The 20,091-nt window shown below is 44.9% G+C and overlaps 1 protein-coding gene across 1 annotated transcript; it reads right to left on the reverse strand.

The window, feature by feature from the left end:
• Positions 1-56: 56 nt before the first annotated feature.
• LAP3 (leucine aminopeptidase 3) lies at positions 57-16,568 on the reverse strand. The gene is made up of 13 exons (XM_088450641.1): positions 16,362-16,568; positions 14,332-14,447; positions 13,822-13,876; positions 12,897-13,002; positions 12,584-12,743; positions 8,067-8,228; positions 6,709-6,867; positions 4,776-4,900; positions 4,256-4,344; positions 3,415-3,517; positions 889-968; positions 662-774; positions 57-542 (listed from the first exon to the last, which is right to left on the reverse strand). The coding sequence occupies exons 1-13, from the start codon at positions 16,458-16,460 to the stop codon at positions 347-349; spliced, it is 1,563 nt and encodes a 520-aa protein (XP_088306767.1). The 5' UTR covers positions 16,461-16,568; the 3' UTR covers positions 57-346.
• Between the last annotated feature and the right edge of the window lie 3,523 nt (positions 16,569-20,091).

Consider the following 20,091-nt stretch of genomic DNA (forward strand, 5'->3'; position numbering starts at 1 on the left):
TTTGTAAACTGTATAAAATACATGAAACATACACTTAAAATTCACAGACTGACATCTTGTTTGCCTTTATTTCTGCACAAACTTTATTTTATTATTGTGACAGGTCACTAATGTTGTCATTCTTGTGTTAGACATATTAAAAAGCTAATCAGGACTATGAAAGCAGGACATTTACTGATGGAGCACAATGATATGCTATAGTTATTTGTGGATTTACTGTAGCAATCTGTATTAGTAAAAAAATAATGTTGAATATAAAAGTAATTAATTGTTTCTTTCTATAAATGTGGTTTATTACAGCAAAAAGCTTTCACGGCCGGTCTGTAACAAAAGATCGCTCACATGATTAGGAGGGATTCTTCTCTTTACATAGACGTTCTGCAAACTCTATTAAAGTCCTTGTAGGGCGACCTGACATGCCTTTCCGCAAGTAAGGAACCTCATCCTTGTTTGACATAACCCCAGCGATGTCCAGGTGCGCCCAGTGCGGAACGGTGACAAACTCTTTGAGGAACGCAGCAGCTGTACACGCGCCACCAGATCTGCAAAACAAAGCCATAGGACTTTTACCAATTCCATGCACAGTATATCCGCACTAGTGCAAATTCAGAGCTCCATTCTATAGGAACAGATGGCTGGGCCATAGGAAACAAGTGATTACCTGCTGTATTTTCCAATATTATTAAGGTCTGCGAGGGCCGACTCAGTCACTTGTTTAGTGTAATGCTCAAAGAGAGGCATTCTCCATACACGGTCCCCGGTCACAATGCTGGCCTGGCAGGAACACAAATAGGTAGGAAAGAATGAACATGAATGGGAACACGCTTCCGGTTTACAGGAAGAAAAAAAAAGACAACGCAGAGAGTAAAATAAAAAGATGTTTTGAACCTCATGAAGATGAGTCCAGAGCCAGGAAGAGTTGGTGAATACTCCGGTGGCTGCAGATCCTAATGCTACATCCATTGCACCTGCACAACAGGGTATTTCTCAGTAACCTCCACAGGTCAATATGAATAGGACACATACTACTTTGTGTAATAACACCTAGCACATGGGAAAGCTAATACTGGGCATAGCTTTATGTTGTAACACACACACATGTCATTTCGAATGTTCCATCAGATGCACTAACAAAGTTAGAACAAACATTGATCTATCATGTAGATTTCCAGCATTCAGGGGGCTCGTTATACTGAATGCAGAACTCTGCATAAGCCTATCACCTCCCCCTCCCCCTCTATAGATATATCCCATACAAAGTAGGGATGTGCAGGCTCGGATAGGTTCGAGTTTGCACGTGGAGTTCGGATTTTTCCCTCCAAAAAAACGGAACTCAGAACGAGGCAAAACGTCATCTTACATGGACGAACATCATCATTCCTGGACAAAAGACCAGGAATGATGATGTTCGTCCATGTAAGATGACGTTTTGCCTCGTTCTGAGTTCCGTTTTTTTGGAGGGAAAAATCCGAACTCCACGTGCAAACTCGAACCTATCCGAGCCTGCACATCCCTAATACAAAGTCAATAGGTTTAACTGTGGTGAAGCAAAGAGCTGAATCTTGGGGCCGTGAACCCAGAATGATCTGACTTACTATGTATTCTAGAACTGTGATTATTTGCATAATTAGGATTTCAGTTATATAATGATAAATTGTTATAATCATACAATTTAATTTTTTGTTCATGTGGAATGTTAAAAAAAAAAAGAAAGAAAGTAAAAGGTGACGTCACATCAGCATAATCCTTTGGTATCAAAGTTCAATGTACGGTTCTTTCACCCGCTTCTAGCTCATTTACTATACAGTGTTTACATGAACTTTTCTATGCCAGAAATTTTAAACTTCTCTGTCTAACATGTAAAATGTACACAAAATATTTATAGGTAATCACATAGTGGCCATATTTCTTATCAGAATCTAATGTATGTATTAGAAGACTAACAATAGTGTTTTTTTTTTATTATTATTATTTTCTTTAAAATGATGTTACTTTTTCATTGACTTTCTTCGGCATTATCTGAATTTCTGTATGATTACTTTTTTCTAGGTGGTTGCCTTGCTGATATTCAACCAGGGTGCTGTATGTGTGGAGGTGGAGTGTGTATGTTCTCCTCATGTACGGGGTTCCCCACACAACTAAAATATATATGAGGTAATGTATGAGCGCCACTCAGAGGTTTCAATAGCACACATGACAACTGTCTTCCTGTGGTCAGCGTTTCAATGTCAGAGCATTTTCTTCCAGATGAAAATGCTCTGACATGGAAAAACATTGACCACAGGAAGACAGTTGTCATGTGTGCTATTGAAATGCCGCTCATACATTACCTCATAGTTACAGTGTCTCTGCACTGACACGCTTGTGCTCGCTACAGGGTCAAGTTTTATTTGGATTAGTGAGTGGCGGATAGATAGACAGATATATATATATATATATCTGTCTAAGTTTTAGATTAAATAGACCCTAGTGTGTGTGTGGTAGGGAATGGAGACATGGGAGCAGGCACGAGTATGAGTGACTTACCGTCCTCTGTAAAGGACCCGACTCATTACGGATTGCAACAGCGTACGCAGTTGACCGATTATTGCGTACTGCGCATGCCTAGGCATCACAGTGCGCGTGCAAAAATTAGCACTGCACTCGCTTTTGCGCAGATACAAAGCCTTCTCAGACAGAGGGATGGGACATCAGCGTTTGGGGGGTGATGACGGGGGGGGGGGTGATCGGAGGAAGGAAGGCAGGCGTGCCAGTTCATTTGAACGCTGTTGCCTGGGTATGCATAAATTAGCCACTGCAAAGGCATACGCAGCTTTGGTACTCAGCATGCAACGAGGTTAGCAATGTCTGAGACAAGTCAGCCCTGCTGTAATTCTGCGTGAGGGGCCGATGTTACTCAATGTATACACAGGACTGCAAGGTTTTACGGATGTGCAATAGCGGTAGTGGGCATTTCTATGCTGGCTTTGGGCGTCTCTATAGAAGCTTTGCGATTGCATTATCATATTTTCGCAACAGATCGCAGCTGCGATCGCAATAGCGATCCGTAGTAAATCAGGCCCTATGTTAGCAATATATAAATAAAGATTAATAATAATACTAAAAGCCTCTTAATAAAAAGTACTTTATTAAGTACTAACGTTTGGGTGGGTTTATTTCTTTTTACTTAAAGATTTCATTATTCATTTGTGACAAAATAGTTTTGAAACTAATAAAATCTATGCATTTTTCAATGTGGTGGTATGATTATGGTCTTTATTAGTGGTTAGATTATTCAAGAAGCAAATATACGTAGAAGGCCGAACCCAAGCATATTTTATCATGAGTGATACAAGTAACCCACTAACAGAATCTTGCAAGCTAGAAATGTACCTTCCTCTCAGTTCAATGGCCTCCGACCATCAGATCACTTACCGGTTAGTGTTGCTGCGTTTACTATAGCTCTTGCATTGAAACTGTGTGCATAGCAAAGCGCATCAGCCAATAGCAGTCTTCCTTCTGCATCGGTGTTATCTACCTGTCAGCAACAAAGTAAATACACTAAACAATGGGGAAGAAAAAGAGAACATCTCCCAAACATTGGGAAGCCCACCAGTGTGGCCAAGCACTGTCAGCTAAAACTCATCATCAGACAGACTAATTATCCAACATGCTGAAAACATAAAATACCCTCGCTATACACAGTCAGATAATTGGTCCATCTGTCTGATGGTGAGTATTGGTATTTATCCATTGTCTACTTGCATGTGCACTGTCGGTGGGCATCCAATATGCGAGCACAAATTATTGCAGATGTCGGGCATGCTGGCCATTGGTGGCCGACAGACCGATAATTGGTGCTCGGTTGCAGCCATGTGCTGTGCAATTACCAATCTGATCAGCCGATAATTGGCTGATCGGGCCGATAATTGCAGAGTGTACGGCCCCCTTCACTTACTGTAGGTAACTGGTGTGTTAATGTGGAAAAAAAATGGTCCAAATGTAATCGCCTGCAAGTTGCCGGCAGCAGAGAGATTTTGATAATTCAGCTGCTAAATTTAAAGCAGAATTGTTTAAAAAAAAAAAGGGGAAAACCGGTCTTGCTTTTTTAAAAATTGCCGCTTTAAATCTATCAGCCAAATCGCCAAAATCTTACCATTTTCCACAGCTCCAGGCTATTACATTATGGCCTCTATGTTATATTAGAATTATTTATCACTCAAGATACCCAACGCAGAATTATGGAGAACAATTCCATGCTTAGTAACAGTATTACCTGAATGGTCTTCCCATTTCTGGCCCTCACAACATCCCCTGGTTTGTTTGCTCTTCCATTAGGCAGGTTCTCACACAGTGGGGCTAGACCTTAAAGGAAGAGATTCATTACTTATACCTATATGGAAAGACATCAAGGTAATATCGTGTGTGTATTTCAATGACTGACTATTGCATGGATAACCTTTGTATTTATAGCTTTTAAGGGTTCATTATAATAATGGCTTACTACAGTGACAAGTGTGAATATATCTGGACATTAGAGGCTTGCTGAGGACCTCGTTTTCAGATTAATGACAGATGCCAGTTTCATGTATCAGAGGTTAAGCAATACACAATGTATTTTTCTTAGCACATTAAACCATTTTCTTTACATACTGAAGTAAAAACATATAGATACAAATATTGGGGGGGGGGGGGGGGACAAAAAAAAAACAACACAAAACACAATTTACAGAGTCTTCATAAATATTCAATACATTGTATTTTTGAAAACTGCTTTAGTACGATATTTTAATTACCTATGAGATTAATGGGGAATCTGAGGGTTGCGGCAGTCAAAATGGCGGAACAGATTGTAGCAGCTCCGCCCATATCCGCTCTCATTGCATCCATTCCGGATGACGGCTTCAGGGAAATTCCACCACTAAAAGAAAAATTTTATATTCTATTAATTCAAATATACTTTTGGAGATAAAATATATACAGCACATACCTTATATATAGCACACATTGTATTTCTGATTAAAATGTAACGATTTTAGACCTTGCATGACATTTCAGATGTTCAGTGAATAACATGGTTGTATGTTAATATGTACACAATAGTTTAGAGTCAATTATTTATGCACATATACACATAGTGGCCACTTTATTAGGTACAAATGCTCATTAATGTAAATATTTAATCGGTCAATCATGTGATAGTAACTGAATGCATAACAGCGTGCAGACAAGGTCAAGAGGTTCAGTTGTTGTTCAAACAAAACACCAGAATTTTAAAAGTAATGTAATCTTAGCGACTTTGACTGTGGAGTGATTGTTAGCGAAAGGGTGGTTTGTGCATTTCAAATTGCTGATCTCCTGCGATTTTCATACACAGCAATCACTAGAGTACAGCGAATTGTGAGCAAAAAAAACATCCAATGAGTGGCAGTTCTGTGGACAAAAAAAGCATTGTTAAGGAGAGAAGTCAGATGGGAATGGGCTTCCAAGCTGACAGGAAGACAACAGTAATTCAAATAACCATGCATTCCAACAGTGTTATGCAAAATAGCATCTCAGTACACCGAGCACATCAAAACACTTGAAATGGATGGACGACAGCCGCTGTAGACCAACCAAGGTTCTACTCCTGTCTGCTAAGAACAGGAAACAGAAGCTACAGTATAGTGGGGATAGACTCGCTCTACCCGAACATTCCAAGATTGGGAAACATTGCATGATCTGACGAATCTTGCTTTCTGCAGCAATAAGCAGATGGTATGACCAGTAATTACATTGCGTCAATGGTTCGGGTTTGTGGCGGTACAATGGTGTGGGAAAAGTTTTCTAGGCACACATTAGGCTCCTTAGTACCAAAGGAACATTGATTAAATGTTACACTCTACCTGTATACCATTGTATTCAGTCTACCAATGTTCTAATGGCTACGTCCAGCAGCATAACATACAAGGTCACCTAAAACCTGTATGAATTCAGGGTACTCCAATGGCCGCCACAGTCACCAGATGCCAATCCAATAGAGCACCTTTGGAATGTGGTGGGACGGGAGGTTTGCAGCACGAATGTACAGCCGACAAATCTGCAGCAATTGCAAGATGCCATCATGTCACCATAGACCAGCATTTCTAAGGAATGTTTCCAGCACTTTGTGAATCCATGCCACAAATAATTCAGGCTATTCTCTGAGCAAAGGAGGGGTCCTATGCAGTGCCAATACAGTGTTCCTAATAAGGCTGCCATTGAATATATATCAAATATATAGATGAATATACCTAAAAAGAAACACCACAGGCCACTAGACATTCCATTGGGATGTAGTCGGCATTCCGGTGTGCAAGATGTCGACGGTCCAAATTCCGGCGCCGAAATCCCGACAGGTCGGGATCCCGGCACCAGTATCCCGACCGTCTGCATCCCGGAAGGTATCAGGGCGTTAGGGGGTGGTTAGCGTTAACTAGCGGGGTTAGGCACTAGGGGGAGGGCTAGGGTTAGGCACTGGGGTGGGGGTCTTAGGTTTAGGGTGCGGGGAGAGGGAGGTTAGGTTCAGGCACTAGGAAAGGGGGGGGGGGGGGGTTAGGTTTAGGCACCGGGGAGGGAGGGTTAGGGTAGGGAAAATAGTTGTGATTCTGGCTGTCGGGATGCCACTGTCAGTATTCTAAACAACGACAGCCGGGACTTCATACACAACCCATTCCATTTTAAATAATAAACCATAAACATTTTCTGTACCTGTCAAAAGTGACTCCTTTCCCAACAAACACAAGAGGAGACTCATTAGGGTCAGAGCTGCCGGTGTAATGGATTTCCAGGAATACCGGGGGTTCATCTGATCCTTTGGCCACACTTAAAAATGCTCCCATCTGTTGCTCTTCTATCCAGGGCTGTGATCTGGAAGTGGAAGTGTTCTGGTATAACATTTCATTTCATCCTTTTCATGAATCCTAACATTACTCTTAGAGGGCAGTTCAATTAACTGCTAGGCTGCAATGCGCTATTCTTGAGCCATTAACATCGTAAGTTTTGCCACACACCCCATAGAGACGCGCAGGTAAACGTGATGTTCATAGTACCGAATATGGTGGATATGTGCGCAACCAAAGATCATGGGATGCTCGGCAGCACATTGCCACTACCTGTACCAGAACCTTAACCCTGTATTGCATGGTGCTGCCAGTGGGCACCAAACCAATTCGGTATACTTTTAGATTTCCTTCACTTCAATTCTGCTATGGCATAGTGCAGAGGTTCTGAAACTCCGTCCTCGGGACCCCAGTTCACATTTTGCAGGTCACCCAGCAGGTGCACAGGTGTAGTCATTACTCACCGACACATTTTACAAAGATCCACAGGTAGAACTAATTTTCACTTGTGATTCTGTGAGGAGACCTGGAAAACATGCACTGTTTGGGGTCCTAAGGACAGAGTTTGAGTACCTGTGGCTTAGTATGTTCATACATTTTTTATTTGTATGGTTTTTTTTTTTTCTTCTTTTAAATACAGTACACATGAAATTAAAAGTTTATAAAAAATGTGTACAGATTTTTTCATAAATCATGCAATTCAGGGTTAAGATTTATTCACACTTAATGCCTGATATACAGTTAGTCATAATGTATTCTGTATGTACTATAGATGCAAATAATAAAAAAAAAAATACATCTCCACGCTTGTTTTACTACGTCTGCATGTTTAGTTGTACGCATCTTCAAATTAGAGATGAGTGGTTCGGTTTTACTCGGTTATGTTCGGATCTCACAAAATCGGCATCATATTGGCTATCCGGTTCTCATGTTTTGAGCGGAGTAAAAACAGAACCGCTCATCACTACTTAAAATGTATAACTGCAGCTGAACCAAAGATATGCCAATCACTGCTGATGGCTGCCCTAGTTTTATTGTTAAAAAATATAAATAGAAAACACATAGACCCTCGCTAAAATTGCTAACCAGCGGCAGAGGTAGACAAGCCTTGGTTGGTTTACACCTATAGGACAACCAGTGTTGAGCAACTCATAGTGGTAACCAACACAGGCTGGACCGGTCCAGCTATCATACCTCCCAAATGTCAGTCCTATAGATAAGTTTTACCTTGTGAACACTTTAACATTTTCCTGTTTTCCCAACTTCTGCTCGAGTATCTCTGCAAACTTCGTAGGCGTTATATAGTTTGCTGGGGATTCCATCAAGTATCGAGCCAAGTTCTGGCCCTCCGCATACAAAACTCCTCTGTTCCAGGCCTCTTTGTCTTGGCTGACACAGGAAAAAAATTATTTCATTACCATATGGGTAATGGCCACAAATTGTACTATACAGTACTATACACTGCAGCTCTCACAAAATGTTTTTTTGCAAATGCAGTATAAGAAGCAGTCTCCCATCTCCAAGGGATGTCACTTCCTGCTACACAGAAATTGCATTACATTGAGTGCTAGCAAACACAACCATCATTACAGTAACTGGTGACGAGGTGTTAAATCAAAGGGTGATAAACCCAGGACTGTCTCTACCTATAGGCTGAATGGGCAGTTGCCCAAGGGCACCAGGATTCCAAGGGCCCATGGCCAATAGCACCCCTACCCCCCATCGCATAGCTACCACCGCTGATATTCCTGCATGGGGAGGAGCCAGTTAGGGGGGGAAATAGCGGCGGTACAGCCGGTGCATCGCACCAGGGCACACTGTGGTGCAGGGGCCCATAGCCGTCACTGCACCCCCGCTAGTGTCCCCTGGGCCCCAAGTGTAGGGCAGACCACAGTGAGAGCGGTCCGTCCTACACCAGCGGCAGCTGTGTGTTTGTTATAGCAGCCAATGAGAGTTAGACTCATTGACTGCTGTGTCGTCCACGTAGGGAGCTGGCTGGAGCTCACTCATGAGCTGCGCCTTCCGGCTCCCCCCACAGCGGGTGATGGGAGAGATGTTTTGATGTCTCTCCCATCCCATAGTGCAGAGTGAGCCCGGAGGAGAGGACAGCAGCGGTCGCCTGCAGGAGCCCTGGGAGCACTGTGTGGGGATGGCGGCCGTTACTGGGGGCACTGTATGGGGAGGGCGGCCGCTACTGGTGGAACTACTACTGGGGGCACTGTAAAGGGGGGGACTACTACTGGGGGCACTGTAAAGGGGGGACTACTACTGGGGGCAATGCATAGGGGGGGGGAACGACTACTACTGGGGGCAATACATAGGGCGACTACTACTGCATAGGGGGGACTACTACTGGGGCCACTGCATAGGGGGGACTACTACTGGGACTACTGCATAGGGGGGGAGGGGGGGGGACTACTACTGGGGCCACTGCATAGGGGGGGGGACTACTACTGGGGCCACTGCATAGGGGGGGGGGACTACTACTGGGGCCACTGCATAGGGGGGGGGGGGGGTCGGGGGACTACTACTGGGGCCACTGCATAGGGTGGGGGGGGGGGGGTCGGGGGACTACGACTGGTGCCACTGCATAGGGGGGGGGGGGGGACTACTACTGGGGCCACACTGCATAGGGGGGGGGGGGACAACTACTACTGGGGCCACTGCATAGGGGGGGGGACGGACTTCTACTACTGGGGCCACTGCATAGGGGGGGGGGGGGGGGACTACTACTGGGGCCACTGCATAAGGGGGGGGGGACGACTACTACTGGGGCCACTGCATAAGGGGGGGGGGGGGGGACTACTACTGGGGCCACTGCATAAGGGGGGGGGGGGGGGGACTACTACTGGGGCCACTGCATAAGGGGGGGGACGGGACTACTACTGGGGCCACTGCATAAGGGGGGGGACTGCTACTGGGGCCACTGCTACTGGGGCCACTGCATAAGGGGGGGGGACTGCTACTGGGGCCACTGCATAGGGGGGACTGCTACTGGGGGCATTGCTACTGGGGGCAATGCATAGGGGGGGCGGGACTACTACTGGGGAAAATGCATAGGGGGAGGGGGGGGGCTACTACTGGGGCCACTGCATAGGGGGGGGGGACTTCTACTACTGGGGCCACTGCATAGGGGGGGGGGGGGGGGACTACTACTGGGGCCACTGCATAAGGGGGGGGGGGGGGACTACTACTGGGGCCACTGCATAAGGGGGGGGGGGGGGGGGGGGGGACTACTACTGGGGCCACTGCATGAGGGGGGGGGGACTGCTACTGGGGCCACTGCTACTGGGGCCACTGCATGAGGGGGGGGACTGCTACTGGGGCCACTGCATAGGGGGGACTGCTACTGGGGCCACTGCATAGGGGGGACTGCTACTGGGGGCATTGCTACTGGGGGCAATGCATAGGGGGGGGCGGGACTACTACTGGGGGAAATGCATAGGGGGGACGGGACTACTACTGGGGGAAATGCATAGGGGGGGACAGGACTACTACTGGGGGAAATGCATAGGGGGGGACAGGACTACTACTGGGGGAAATGCATAGGGGGGGTGGGGACTACTACTGGGGGCAATGCATAGGGGGGGACCACTTCTGGGGGCGCTGTATAAGGGGCACTGCATAGGAAATTTGTTGTACTGTACATGTTCAGACTGTGACTTTTGTTCTTTTTTCCTGTAAATTACTTCTGTTTTTCTGCCGATAGCCAACAACCCCCTCCCTCTCCCAGCACAGCCACCTCCGATAGCATCCCATTCCCGGCAGAGGATTGTTTAATAGAGGCCCTAGTGCATTACTTTGCCCAGGGGCCTGCACTGCTGTTAAGACAGCCCTGGATAAACCAGCTCACTGCAGCAAGCTAAAAATGAGGAGTCATCAAAACTGCAGCCAATTAGCAAAGTACAGTACATTCCATGATAGGGGGGGGAAAGAAAAAAAAAAAAAAAAGAGATTAAAAGGCTACAGAAAATGATAAATAAATCCTGCAGCATTATAAGAAATGTACGCCAAACTTCCTATACTTTCATATCGTAGGTTTATTTTATTTGTTTGCATACATGTAAAATACTAGCTGTACAGTATGTGCATGTATGGTTTGTATGTTAATAAGGCCTCCCTCAAATCCATATGTGAAGGTTAGGTTCAGGCACCACAGAGGGAGAATTAGGGTAGGGTTAGCATACCGACCACCAAGTGTCAGTATGTTAACCCTGTCGGGATCCAGTCGTCGGGATTCTGACTGCCTGGGTCCCGAGTGTCGGTATTTCATACAGATTCCATTTAGTGAGTCTTTAAACAGGATCCTTCAAATAATTAATTTATTTTGCAAGGTCCTGTCCAGCAGCCCGATGCAAGGTCCCCACTATGTATATACATCCACAAGGCCTGTTCTCAGAACATGAGCCAGCAGGGGTCAGCTTCTTACTTCCCTTTCTACGCTGTATTATCATATTTGTGCACAAAATGGCACTTCTGCTTGAGCAACTGTTTGGTCACAGTGAGGAGATGTATCAAGCCTTGGAGAGAGACAAAAAGTGGTTTTATAAATTACAGTTAGAAGCAGATTGGTTGTTTTGGGCAACTTCTCCACTTTCTCTCTCTCTCTCTCTCTCCACGGCTTGATACATCTTTCCCTGAGACATTGATAATGCGAATATTTAATATAGCAAATTAAATATTCATGCATCCTGTCCCACTAACCACCACATAGAACATTCACAAATATAATAAAACATCCATACTCTGATACAGCATAAATGTTTCACAATATTATCAGAAATGTAAGGTTGTGAGATACCCTCATCAGTGTCCATCAGCAAACAGGAAGTCTACTGTGCATAAGAACAAACACCCACCCAAACACAACTTTACCTACAATGTCTCCAGCTTACAGGGTCTTTATATTGTGACACAGTCGGGATAGTGGTCCCTCTCCTGGGGTAGATGGACTCCCTCTTTACACACACACACACACAGCAGCCGGGGAAACAGGACACAAGTCTGGGGTTCTCGTACAAACTGGTCAGCACCAGTCTTTGTACCAAACGCATGAAAAAAATAAAACAAAATCCTAGCCCATCTGGGCTCTAACTAGACAGTAGGTTCCCTCACTACCAGAACACTAAAAACAAATACAAACCTCTAAGTACTGTGGACGTGTATCAACAGTGTCTCAGAGCAAGACATCCTGTGGGTCTGCTCTCCCAGGTGTGAGACACTCAGCCAGAACTAAACTCAGCTTAAATCAGCCATACCCAGGTGTAAGCCCTAAAGAGCCTGCTACCAGGCTGAAAGGCCCAATACCTGGAGTGGCCTGTGGATAGAGCCCTCCCTCTCCTCACATCCACACCCCCAGGACCCATTCCGGCTTTTCTCCAAAGCCGACATTTCTAGTCTGTTTTTACAAACAGACTTCTCCTGGGGGTCTTAAAACACATAGGACAGGAATCTGGGACACACATAGAAGCCATTCAGCACTTCTCCAGTGCTTCTATCACAATATGTAGAAGAAATTTTTTACAGTTACAAAACAGTTACTAGCTCTTATACATAGGACAACTTGTATTTCTAAATTAAATGCTGTTATATATGGGATAGCCCAGGCACCAGATGACTCAACAGCACTTCAGTGAACCACAACAGGACAATATTTATCTGATGATTTCTTTGCACTGAAAAGACTGCAGGATGATTGCACATTACAATCAGTAAGTTATGAATGGGAGTCAAGTTCCAAATACCTTCCATATAGTTGTGTAAGGACTATTTTCTTCTTTTTTTCCTTAAGCTCATCATACTGAAATAGTCCTAGAACAGCGCCCTCTGCTGCTGCCTGTGCGTCTCCGCAAGGATCCACTTCAACCAGTTCCACCTCCAGATCCTGCATTTGCCTACAGCCAACTGCGCAACAAACAAAATCATCTTTTAAGTTAGGCCAAATACTTTTATGCAACAAAACTATTCCCAGGATAGAATGAGACCTACAGCCTGTACTGAAAGTAAAGGTTATACTGAACCTTAGCAGCTGGCAAAGGAAAACAAGTTATATATTACCTGACACTGCAGCTCTAATATTCTCCTTGCTTTCATTCCAAAGCTCCTGAGGATTAAGACCAGCGGATTGCTTACCCAGCCCCACCACAACAACACTGGGAAATGCCTGACGTTAAAGTCAAAAGAAATAAATATAGTGAATAATATTTCTATCACAATCAAGGTCTACTGTAACAATTTTCACATTCATAATAACCGATTTAGGGGACTTTTTATGTACGATAACCAATAATAGAAAAATATACACATTGAACTTCTAGCTGAATAATAATTATTATCAGTTTCTTATATAGCGTAGCATATACCATTACGCTTTACAATTGGAAACAACAGTAATATAACAAATACACACATACTCCCAAACCACTGCATCTGAAGCTGGGAACACACTACACGATTTGTCGTGTGATTATGGTACCTGTGGTCACTCTGCACGACCATCGTTCATTGTTTGATGAATTGGGTTAGGTACGCAATCCCGGTGCAGATAATGCCAGCGGTCAGTATTCGGTCAGCAGAATCCAGACGGTGGAAATCCAGATGAATGCAGGCAAGTATTCTAACCCTACCCCACCCCTTCCGCAGCCTAACCCTAACCTTCCCCTTCGGCAGCTGTACCCTAAACGTCCCCCTCGCAGCCTAACCATCCCCCTAACCCCAATATTCACCGTCGGGATCGCCGCCTTTGGGATTCCGGTGCCAGGATTCTGACCGCCGGCATTGTGTGCTCCAGGATGCCGACTACATCCTGATGAATTGGGTGCCATCACATGGGACGATTTCCAGGTGCAGATTATATTTTATATGTTAAAGTTACTTGTGTATTATAAATTAATTAAATACCCTCCCAATGTTCATCTGAGCTTCCTTTTTATAACAGAGAGAGCAAATAAGGTGATAATCTGTAACATGTAAAACAAAATACCTCATGTAAACCATAAAATGTTCGTGTCTTGCCTTTTTTCAATGAAGGTCCAGACCTGTAAATAGGAAAAAAAAAAAAAGTACTAACAATTCTTCATGCTACCATTATAGTAAAAAATTCAACCCGGGTCGTGCCTCAGTGAAAAAATAACCCGGCAATCCAACCCGGGAAGCAAGCAGGGTTGGACACGGGAAGGACCTGGTTTAAGGGGCAGTTTAAACAGATAACCCAGGTCAGACGAATCGGTTTCCGTTTACAGCATGGAGAGATCCAGATTTCCCGGCGCCTGGAGATGATGTCATCTCCAAGCACAGACAGAAGAGTTCCACTACAGACTGGCGCAGTGTGAACGCGGCTGACCCAGGTTGAAGTGCAGTGGAAACGGGATGTGAAACCGGGTCCAACCTGGATTGGACCAGTGTTCAAAATCCCGGGTCGGACACGGGACTTTAGTGTAAAAGGGGTATTTACTTTAAAGACAAATAACAGGTTACAATGGGTAGAAATTACCGAGTCAACTGGTCTCGCAGTTTCCCAGAAACAACATTATCAAACGTGTCTCCTGCATTTGTAAGAACCAAATTATCATCCTCATTAGTTTTTTCATACACTCCCAAGACAAGTCCCTAAAAAAAAAAACAAAGTGACAATTATAGGTTTCATTACAAAGTCCGATCCTGGTTCTAAACGAAGGGCGATATTTTTTTTTTTTTTTTTTTTTAATTAATCTGTATATTTCAAGGACATAGAACAAACTTATAAAATTTTCTCCGGCTCACTATGGGACCGATTTATCATGGAATTTCTGCAGTAAATTCCCCCCAAAACACCCGTTTTCATGTCTAACCCGCAAATATTAAGTCTCACCCCATTGTAAGAAAGAGGGACCACAGTAGATATCTCCGATAAGGTCCGGTCAGAATCCCAATCACTGGGATTCCAGCGGTCAGATTGCCAAAGCCGGAATCCCAACACTTATCAGAATACCGGAACCGGCACCCTGACCGTCGGAATCCCGAAGGTAAGTACTGGGATTAGGGGGAGGGTTAGGGTAAGTGGTTAGGCACTAGGGGGAGGGTTAGGTTTAGGGTGCAGGGAGGGAGGGTTAGGTTTAGGCACAGGGAGGAGGGAGAGGGATTAGGTTTAGGCACTGGGGAGGGAGGGGGAGGTTTAGGGTAAGGGGTAGAGCTAGGAGTACTTACCTTTAGGTGTCAGCAGTGTAACCTGTCAGGATGCTGGTGTTGGGATTCTGACCACCGGGATCACAAGCGACGGCATCCCATACCTAACCCATCTCCGATATCTGCTGCAATCCCTCCATTTCTGAAAGCAGCAACAATCCCTGGAGTTTTGCACCGTGGCCAAGGCCATTAGGCGCTGTAGCCTTAGGCTACACTTCAAAGTTTACCATCATCTGCTGTTTACTCCTCCTGACCACCCGCAACTAATACGGCTTTCTCATGCATAACTGCGTCTTTCTCCTGTACTGCATGTATTCATATCTGCGCACACAGGACCTTTCTGTGCTCAGCCTACGTTACAACGCTCCATTCATACCTAGCCAAGCACAAGCAGGCATATGTACCAGAATCGTGGTACACAGCCGATCTTCTGGACTGGCGCAAAGCAAATTCACGCAAGATGCGTTATGCTAACTGTAGAGTACTCACTCAGAATCAGGCCCGTTAGGTTCAAAGAATAACAAAGAACTTTTTTTAAACTTATTTATGCAAAGTCATGGGGAGGGGGATTCTAGCCAGTGCAATGTGCCGCTGTGATGTTCAGCTGCGAACATCAGCGTATATAGGGGCCCATTTGTTAACGAGTTTTATCATGCGCAACAAGTTTTAAAACTTGTTGTGTGTGATAAACGGTGCTCCAGCCAATCAGCTCCCAACTGTTATTTATCAAAGAGATGAGTTAGGAGCTGATTGGCTGGAGCACCATGATCATACGCAGCAAGCTTCAAAACTCATTGCGTATGATAAAACTCATTGATAAATGGGCCCCATATTACAGTAACCAAATATCACTTCTTTGGGGTGCAAGGGAGAATTAGCGATGCTACTGTCGGCAATGCGCCTTCGCCAGGGCGTTCCTTTGCATCCATTGCACTGAATTTAATTGCCCCTATTATACAATACTAATAATTAAAACACACCCTGTTAGTAGAATGTATTATTTATAAGATGAACTACAAGTCCCATAATGCTGTACAATGTATATTATTACATTTTCCTACCCTCCAACATGACCCGTTCCATTAGGTACAGAATGCTCTGCTCCTGGGGTTCCCACCTAATGTGTGATTGCATTTGCAGTCACCTGTGTTGAACTAGGCAATTGATGAGACAAGTGTTACAGCACAGGTGACTGTAATCATAAATTAAGAGGAAAGTCCAGGAGCAGTGCACTTTGTACCTAATGGAAGGGGTCATGTTGGAGGGTCTGCATTTTATGTCTGTAAGGAATCTGACCGAAGAAACATGAGTATCTGCTGACAGCAATTAGCGTTTACCGTATTGCACCAAATAGATTACCTTTCTCCCACTGTTATAGGACTGCGCTGATAGAGAGAGCCCCCGGCTGCTGCAGCTCATTATACCCCTGTGCAGCACCGCTCTGACTGGCTGCAGCATGGCTGGAAGAGTTCCTGTGCTCACTGAGTGCCCTCTAACATGTGAGAGGTGGAGACACAAGCACTGACATCATCCAGGAGTGACTGCCGGAGACCTCACAGCCCTGCACCCTATCACATGGAGCTCACAGAGCCCTGCCCACAGGAGGATGGATAGAGTAACACACAGACTGATTGGCTACAGTCAGTGACAGCGTTGCAGCTCATAGTTGCCACTTTTTCATACAGTGTTGCAGAGGGGCTCCTGCTCTTGTGGAACTACAAATTCCATCATACCATGCTGCTACATCATATGTATACGAGCCGAAGAGCCACGGATGGGTTGGACTTGTAATGTATAGGAAAGTGTCTTCATTTACTATATTCCCACTTTCTATATCATATAACAATAGTTTTAAATATCCAACTCCAAAATCAGACTCCTCATGTGCTTTTCCTTTTTGTAAAGGAAGACAGCTATTACAGGAATATAAATACAGATATGCGGAATGTTCTGTATATACTGCATAATGCTAGCATGTGACGTCACTGCAATGTATTATATGCCATATGGTGTGGTTATATATGGCTGATCTGTCAGCCCTGGGCATGATACAATTGCAGCCTCTTTGCTGTACTATTCTAACATTGTAAACTGGTGAAGATCATCATTCTAGATTCCACAGAGAGAGTCTGTACTTGTTTGATTGATGGTAAATCTGAAGAATAATGATGATTATTCAAAAAGTCTTTTGTCATTTATGAAGTGAAAATTGGGACTACAATATAAAAAAGAAGGTCAGTTTTGGCAATTTGTGACACTATTGCACCAGCTGTTATGCGCAAAGCTTTGCTGACACATATACAATATAGCTGGGGTGGCCAAAGCATTGATTTTGATGGATCGGTCAACCGCAAACATTCAACCAGTAGATCGAGGTGACGTCCAGCAACAGCCAATTAGAATCATGTTAATTGTTATTGACTTGCAGTGCTGAAGCCACGGCTGGCTGTAGCTGCGGTTGTCCCTGTCGGCTGTCACAGCAATAGCCAATAAGAATCATTTTCATTCTTATTGGCTGAAGCCAGAGCTGTATGGCGCGATGCCCTGGGGTGGCACAACTGCAGATCTTGTCCGACATGTTCACCCACCACCGCAATCCCTATCACCAGGCACCCGCTGCAATGTATTTTATGCTAGCAGGGCTCCCAGCTCTTCCTGGCCAACTTCATGCTCCTGGCCAGCAGCAGCGATGGCTCCAGAGCCCCAGAAGAGCTGTCCATGTTCAGCTGCCCACTCTCACTCCCAGAGTGGGTGGCCAGCATGTGCGAGATGCTGGAGTGGACCGGGGACATTAGGAGGCTGAGGCGCTTCCTGGGGCCCTGCCTGTGGCCCCTGGAGAACTAGTTCAAAAACCGAAGTCAGAGAGACAGAGCAGCAGCTGCTAAGAACAGGTCAGTTACAGCAACTTGTCCCCCAGCTGCACCTCTGTCTTAGAGACATTTAGTCCCTGATATCAAGCTGCACCCCTGTCTCAGAGACACCTGAGCTGCACCCCTGTCTCAGAGACACCTGGGGCCTGATTCTGACCCGCTCGCGAGCGATGTACGCTCGCAAGCAGGTCGATGGTGCACAAGTGCGCATGCGCACAACGGAGGGAGTCCGTCGCTCGGGGTCTCGCACCAAAGGGGGCGTGCTGTCGATGGTGAGTGACAGCTCGCCCCCTTTGGTGGGCGTGCCGGGGGCGTGGCTGCCAGACGGAGGCGTTACCATGGGAACGCCTACCGTCTGGGTCCGGCCCCACTGGTCCCTTATATCTAGCTGCACCCCTGTCTAAGACACCTGTTATATAGCTGCACTCCTGTCTCAAAGACACCTGGTCCCTGATATATAGCTGCACCTCTGCCTCAGAGACACTTGGGGCCAAATGTAATAGGGTGAGAGTTTAGAAAATTTGGCAGTAAACTCTCACACTTTTTAAACTCGGCCAATGAAATAGAGTCTGAGAACAGTCAAACTCCCATGTTTTTAGACTCAAAAAACTCTTACGATTTAAACTCCCATCCAGATCTTTTCCCATTTTGAAGATAAAACTCGACCAAAGTGAGAATTTACTGCTAAACTCTCACATTTTCTAAACTAACCCTATTACATTTGGCCCTTGGCACCTGATATATACTGTAGCTGCACCCCTGTCTCAGAGACACTTGGTCCCTGATCTACTCCCGCTGTCCCACCCATGACCCAAAGTGTCCCACAGGTGGTTGGAAGTTGTGCTAAACATAGCGTGGAGGTGCAGACGAAGCTGAATGGATACCGCGCGCACGCTGGGAGACGGCTGGGGGCAGCCCAGCTGCTGATTGTGCTGTATGGCACGCCTCCCTGCCTGACATGAAATGGGTGGTGTGCCATACAGGCCCCCCAAGTAACATCATCTAGGCGGTGTGGTCTCGTTTTTATCCTGTTACAGAACCTGACTCTGGTCAAACCTCAGTAGGCTTCGCACAGAAATCAGAGTGTGATTCAGAGGTGGACACAATGCAGATGTTTGTGGAGTTGTGATTTATTTTGTACTATGCACAGCGCAACTCTGATTACCGGCGGCAGTCCTCCTCTCATCATCTCCCTCTACACTCACCCTCTCGACCCTGCAAGATGCAATGAGTTGCTCTTCCTTCACCCTATGTCCTCGCCATACCTAATCTGTCATGTGTGTTGTCCTCAGATATGTCAATTTACATTCTATTGTATTTATGACTAACCTTTGCCCGCTGCTTTGCTCGCGTGGATGTCTGTTATTGGTCAGTGGAACTAATTTTACAAAGACAGTAGTGGCATCTAATATTGTGATGTAAATTTTATTTGGTAGACATTGATCACAAAATGTCTTTGTAAACAATATTTGCATATTTTCCTTTAGGGATTAACACAAAAAGATGATTGGGGCTGCTAACTTGTGTGCAAGTCACATAAAACTAACCATTGATGTGCCATCTACTGGATTGACATGTATATTGCAACATCATGAGTCAAGATAAGCTGCCTGATTAGTGCTTAATATATAGTTGGATTTTCTGACAAAATAGATCTTGAGATATATATGTATACATGTATAACTGTTTGTGTTCGGGTGTGCATTATATGTACAGTAGTGCTTGAAACTTTGTGAACCCTTCAGAATTTTCTATATTTTTGCTGAAATTTGGCCTAAAACTACCTCAGATTTTCACACAAGTCCTAAAAGTAGATAAAGAAACCAATTCAAAGAAATTAGACAAAAAAAAATGTTATTGAGGAAAATGATCCAATATCACATATCTGTGAGTGTCAAAAGTATGTGAACTTTTGCTTTCAGTATCTGGTATGACCCCCTTGTGCAGCAATAACTGTTCTAAACGTTTCCGGAAATTGTTGATTAGTCCTGAATATCGGCTTGGAGGAATTTTACCCCATTCCTCCTTACAAAACAGCTTCAACTCTGTTATGTTGGTATGTTTCCTCCCATGAACTGCTCTCTTCAGGTCCTTCCACAACATTTCGATTGGATTAAGGTCAATACTTTGACTTGGCCATTCCAAAACTTTACATTTATTCTTCTTTAACCATTCTTTGGTCGAATTCACACAAGTCACCTTGGATGTTTGTTCCTTCC

Source organism: Taudactylus pleione, unplaced genomic scaffold (assembly GCF_031769625.1).
Source record: "Taudactylus pleione unplaced genomic scaffold, aTauple2 ptg000520l, whole genome shotgun sequence".
Lineage (NCBI taxonomy): Eukaryota > Metazoa > Chordata > Amphibia > Anura > Myobatrachidae > Taudactylus > Taudactylus pleione.

What these genes read in the sequence shown, in the direction of transcription:
- LAP3 (XM_088450641.1), bottom strand. Translation starts at nt 16,460, where the DNA reads ATGCTGCAGCCAGTCAGAGCGGTGCTGCACAGGGGTATAATGAGCTGC. An exon ending in CCTATAACAGTGGGAGAAAG is followed by an intron (nt 14,448 to 16,361) that starts GTAATCTATTTG and finishes TTTTTTTTTTAG; the next exon opens with GGACTTGTCTTGGGAGTGTA. An exon ending in AATGTTAAAGTGTTCACAAG is followed by an intron (nt 6,868 to 8,066) that starts GTAAAACTTATC and finishes TTCCACTTCCAG; the next exon opens with ATCACAGCCCTGGATAGAAG.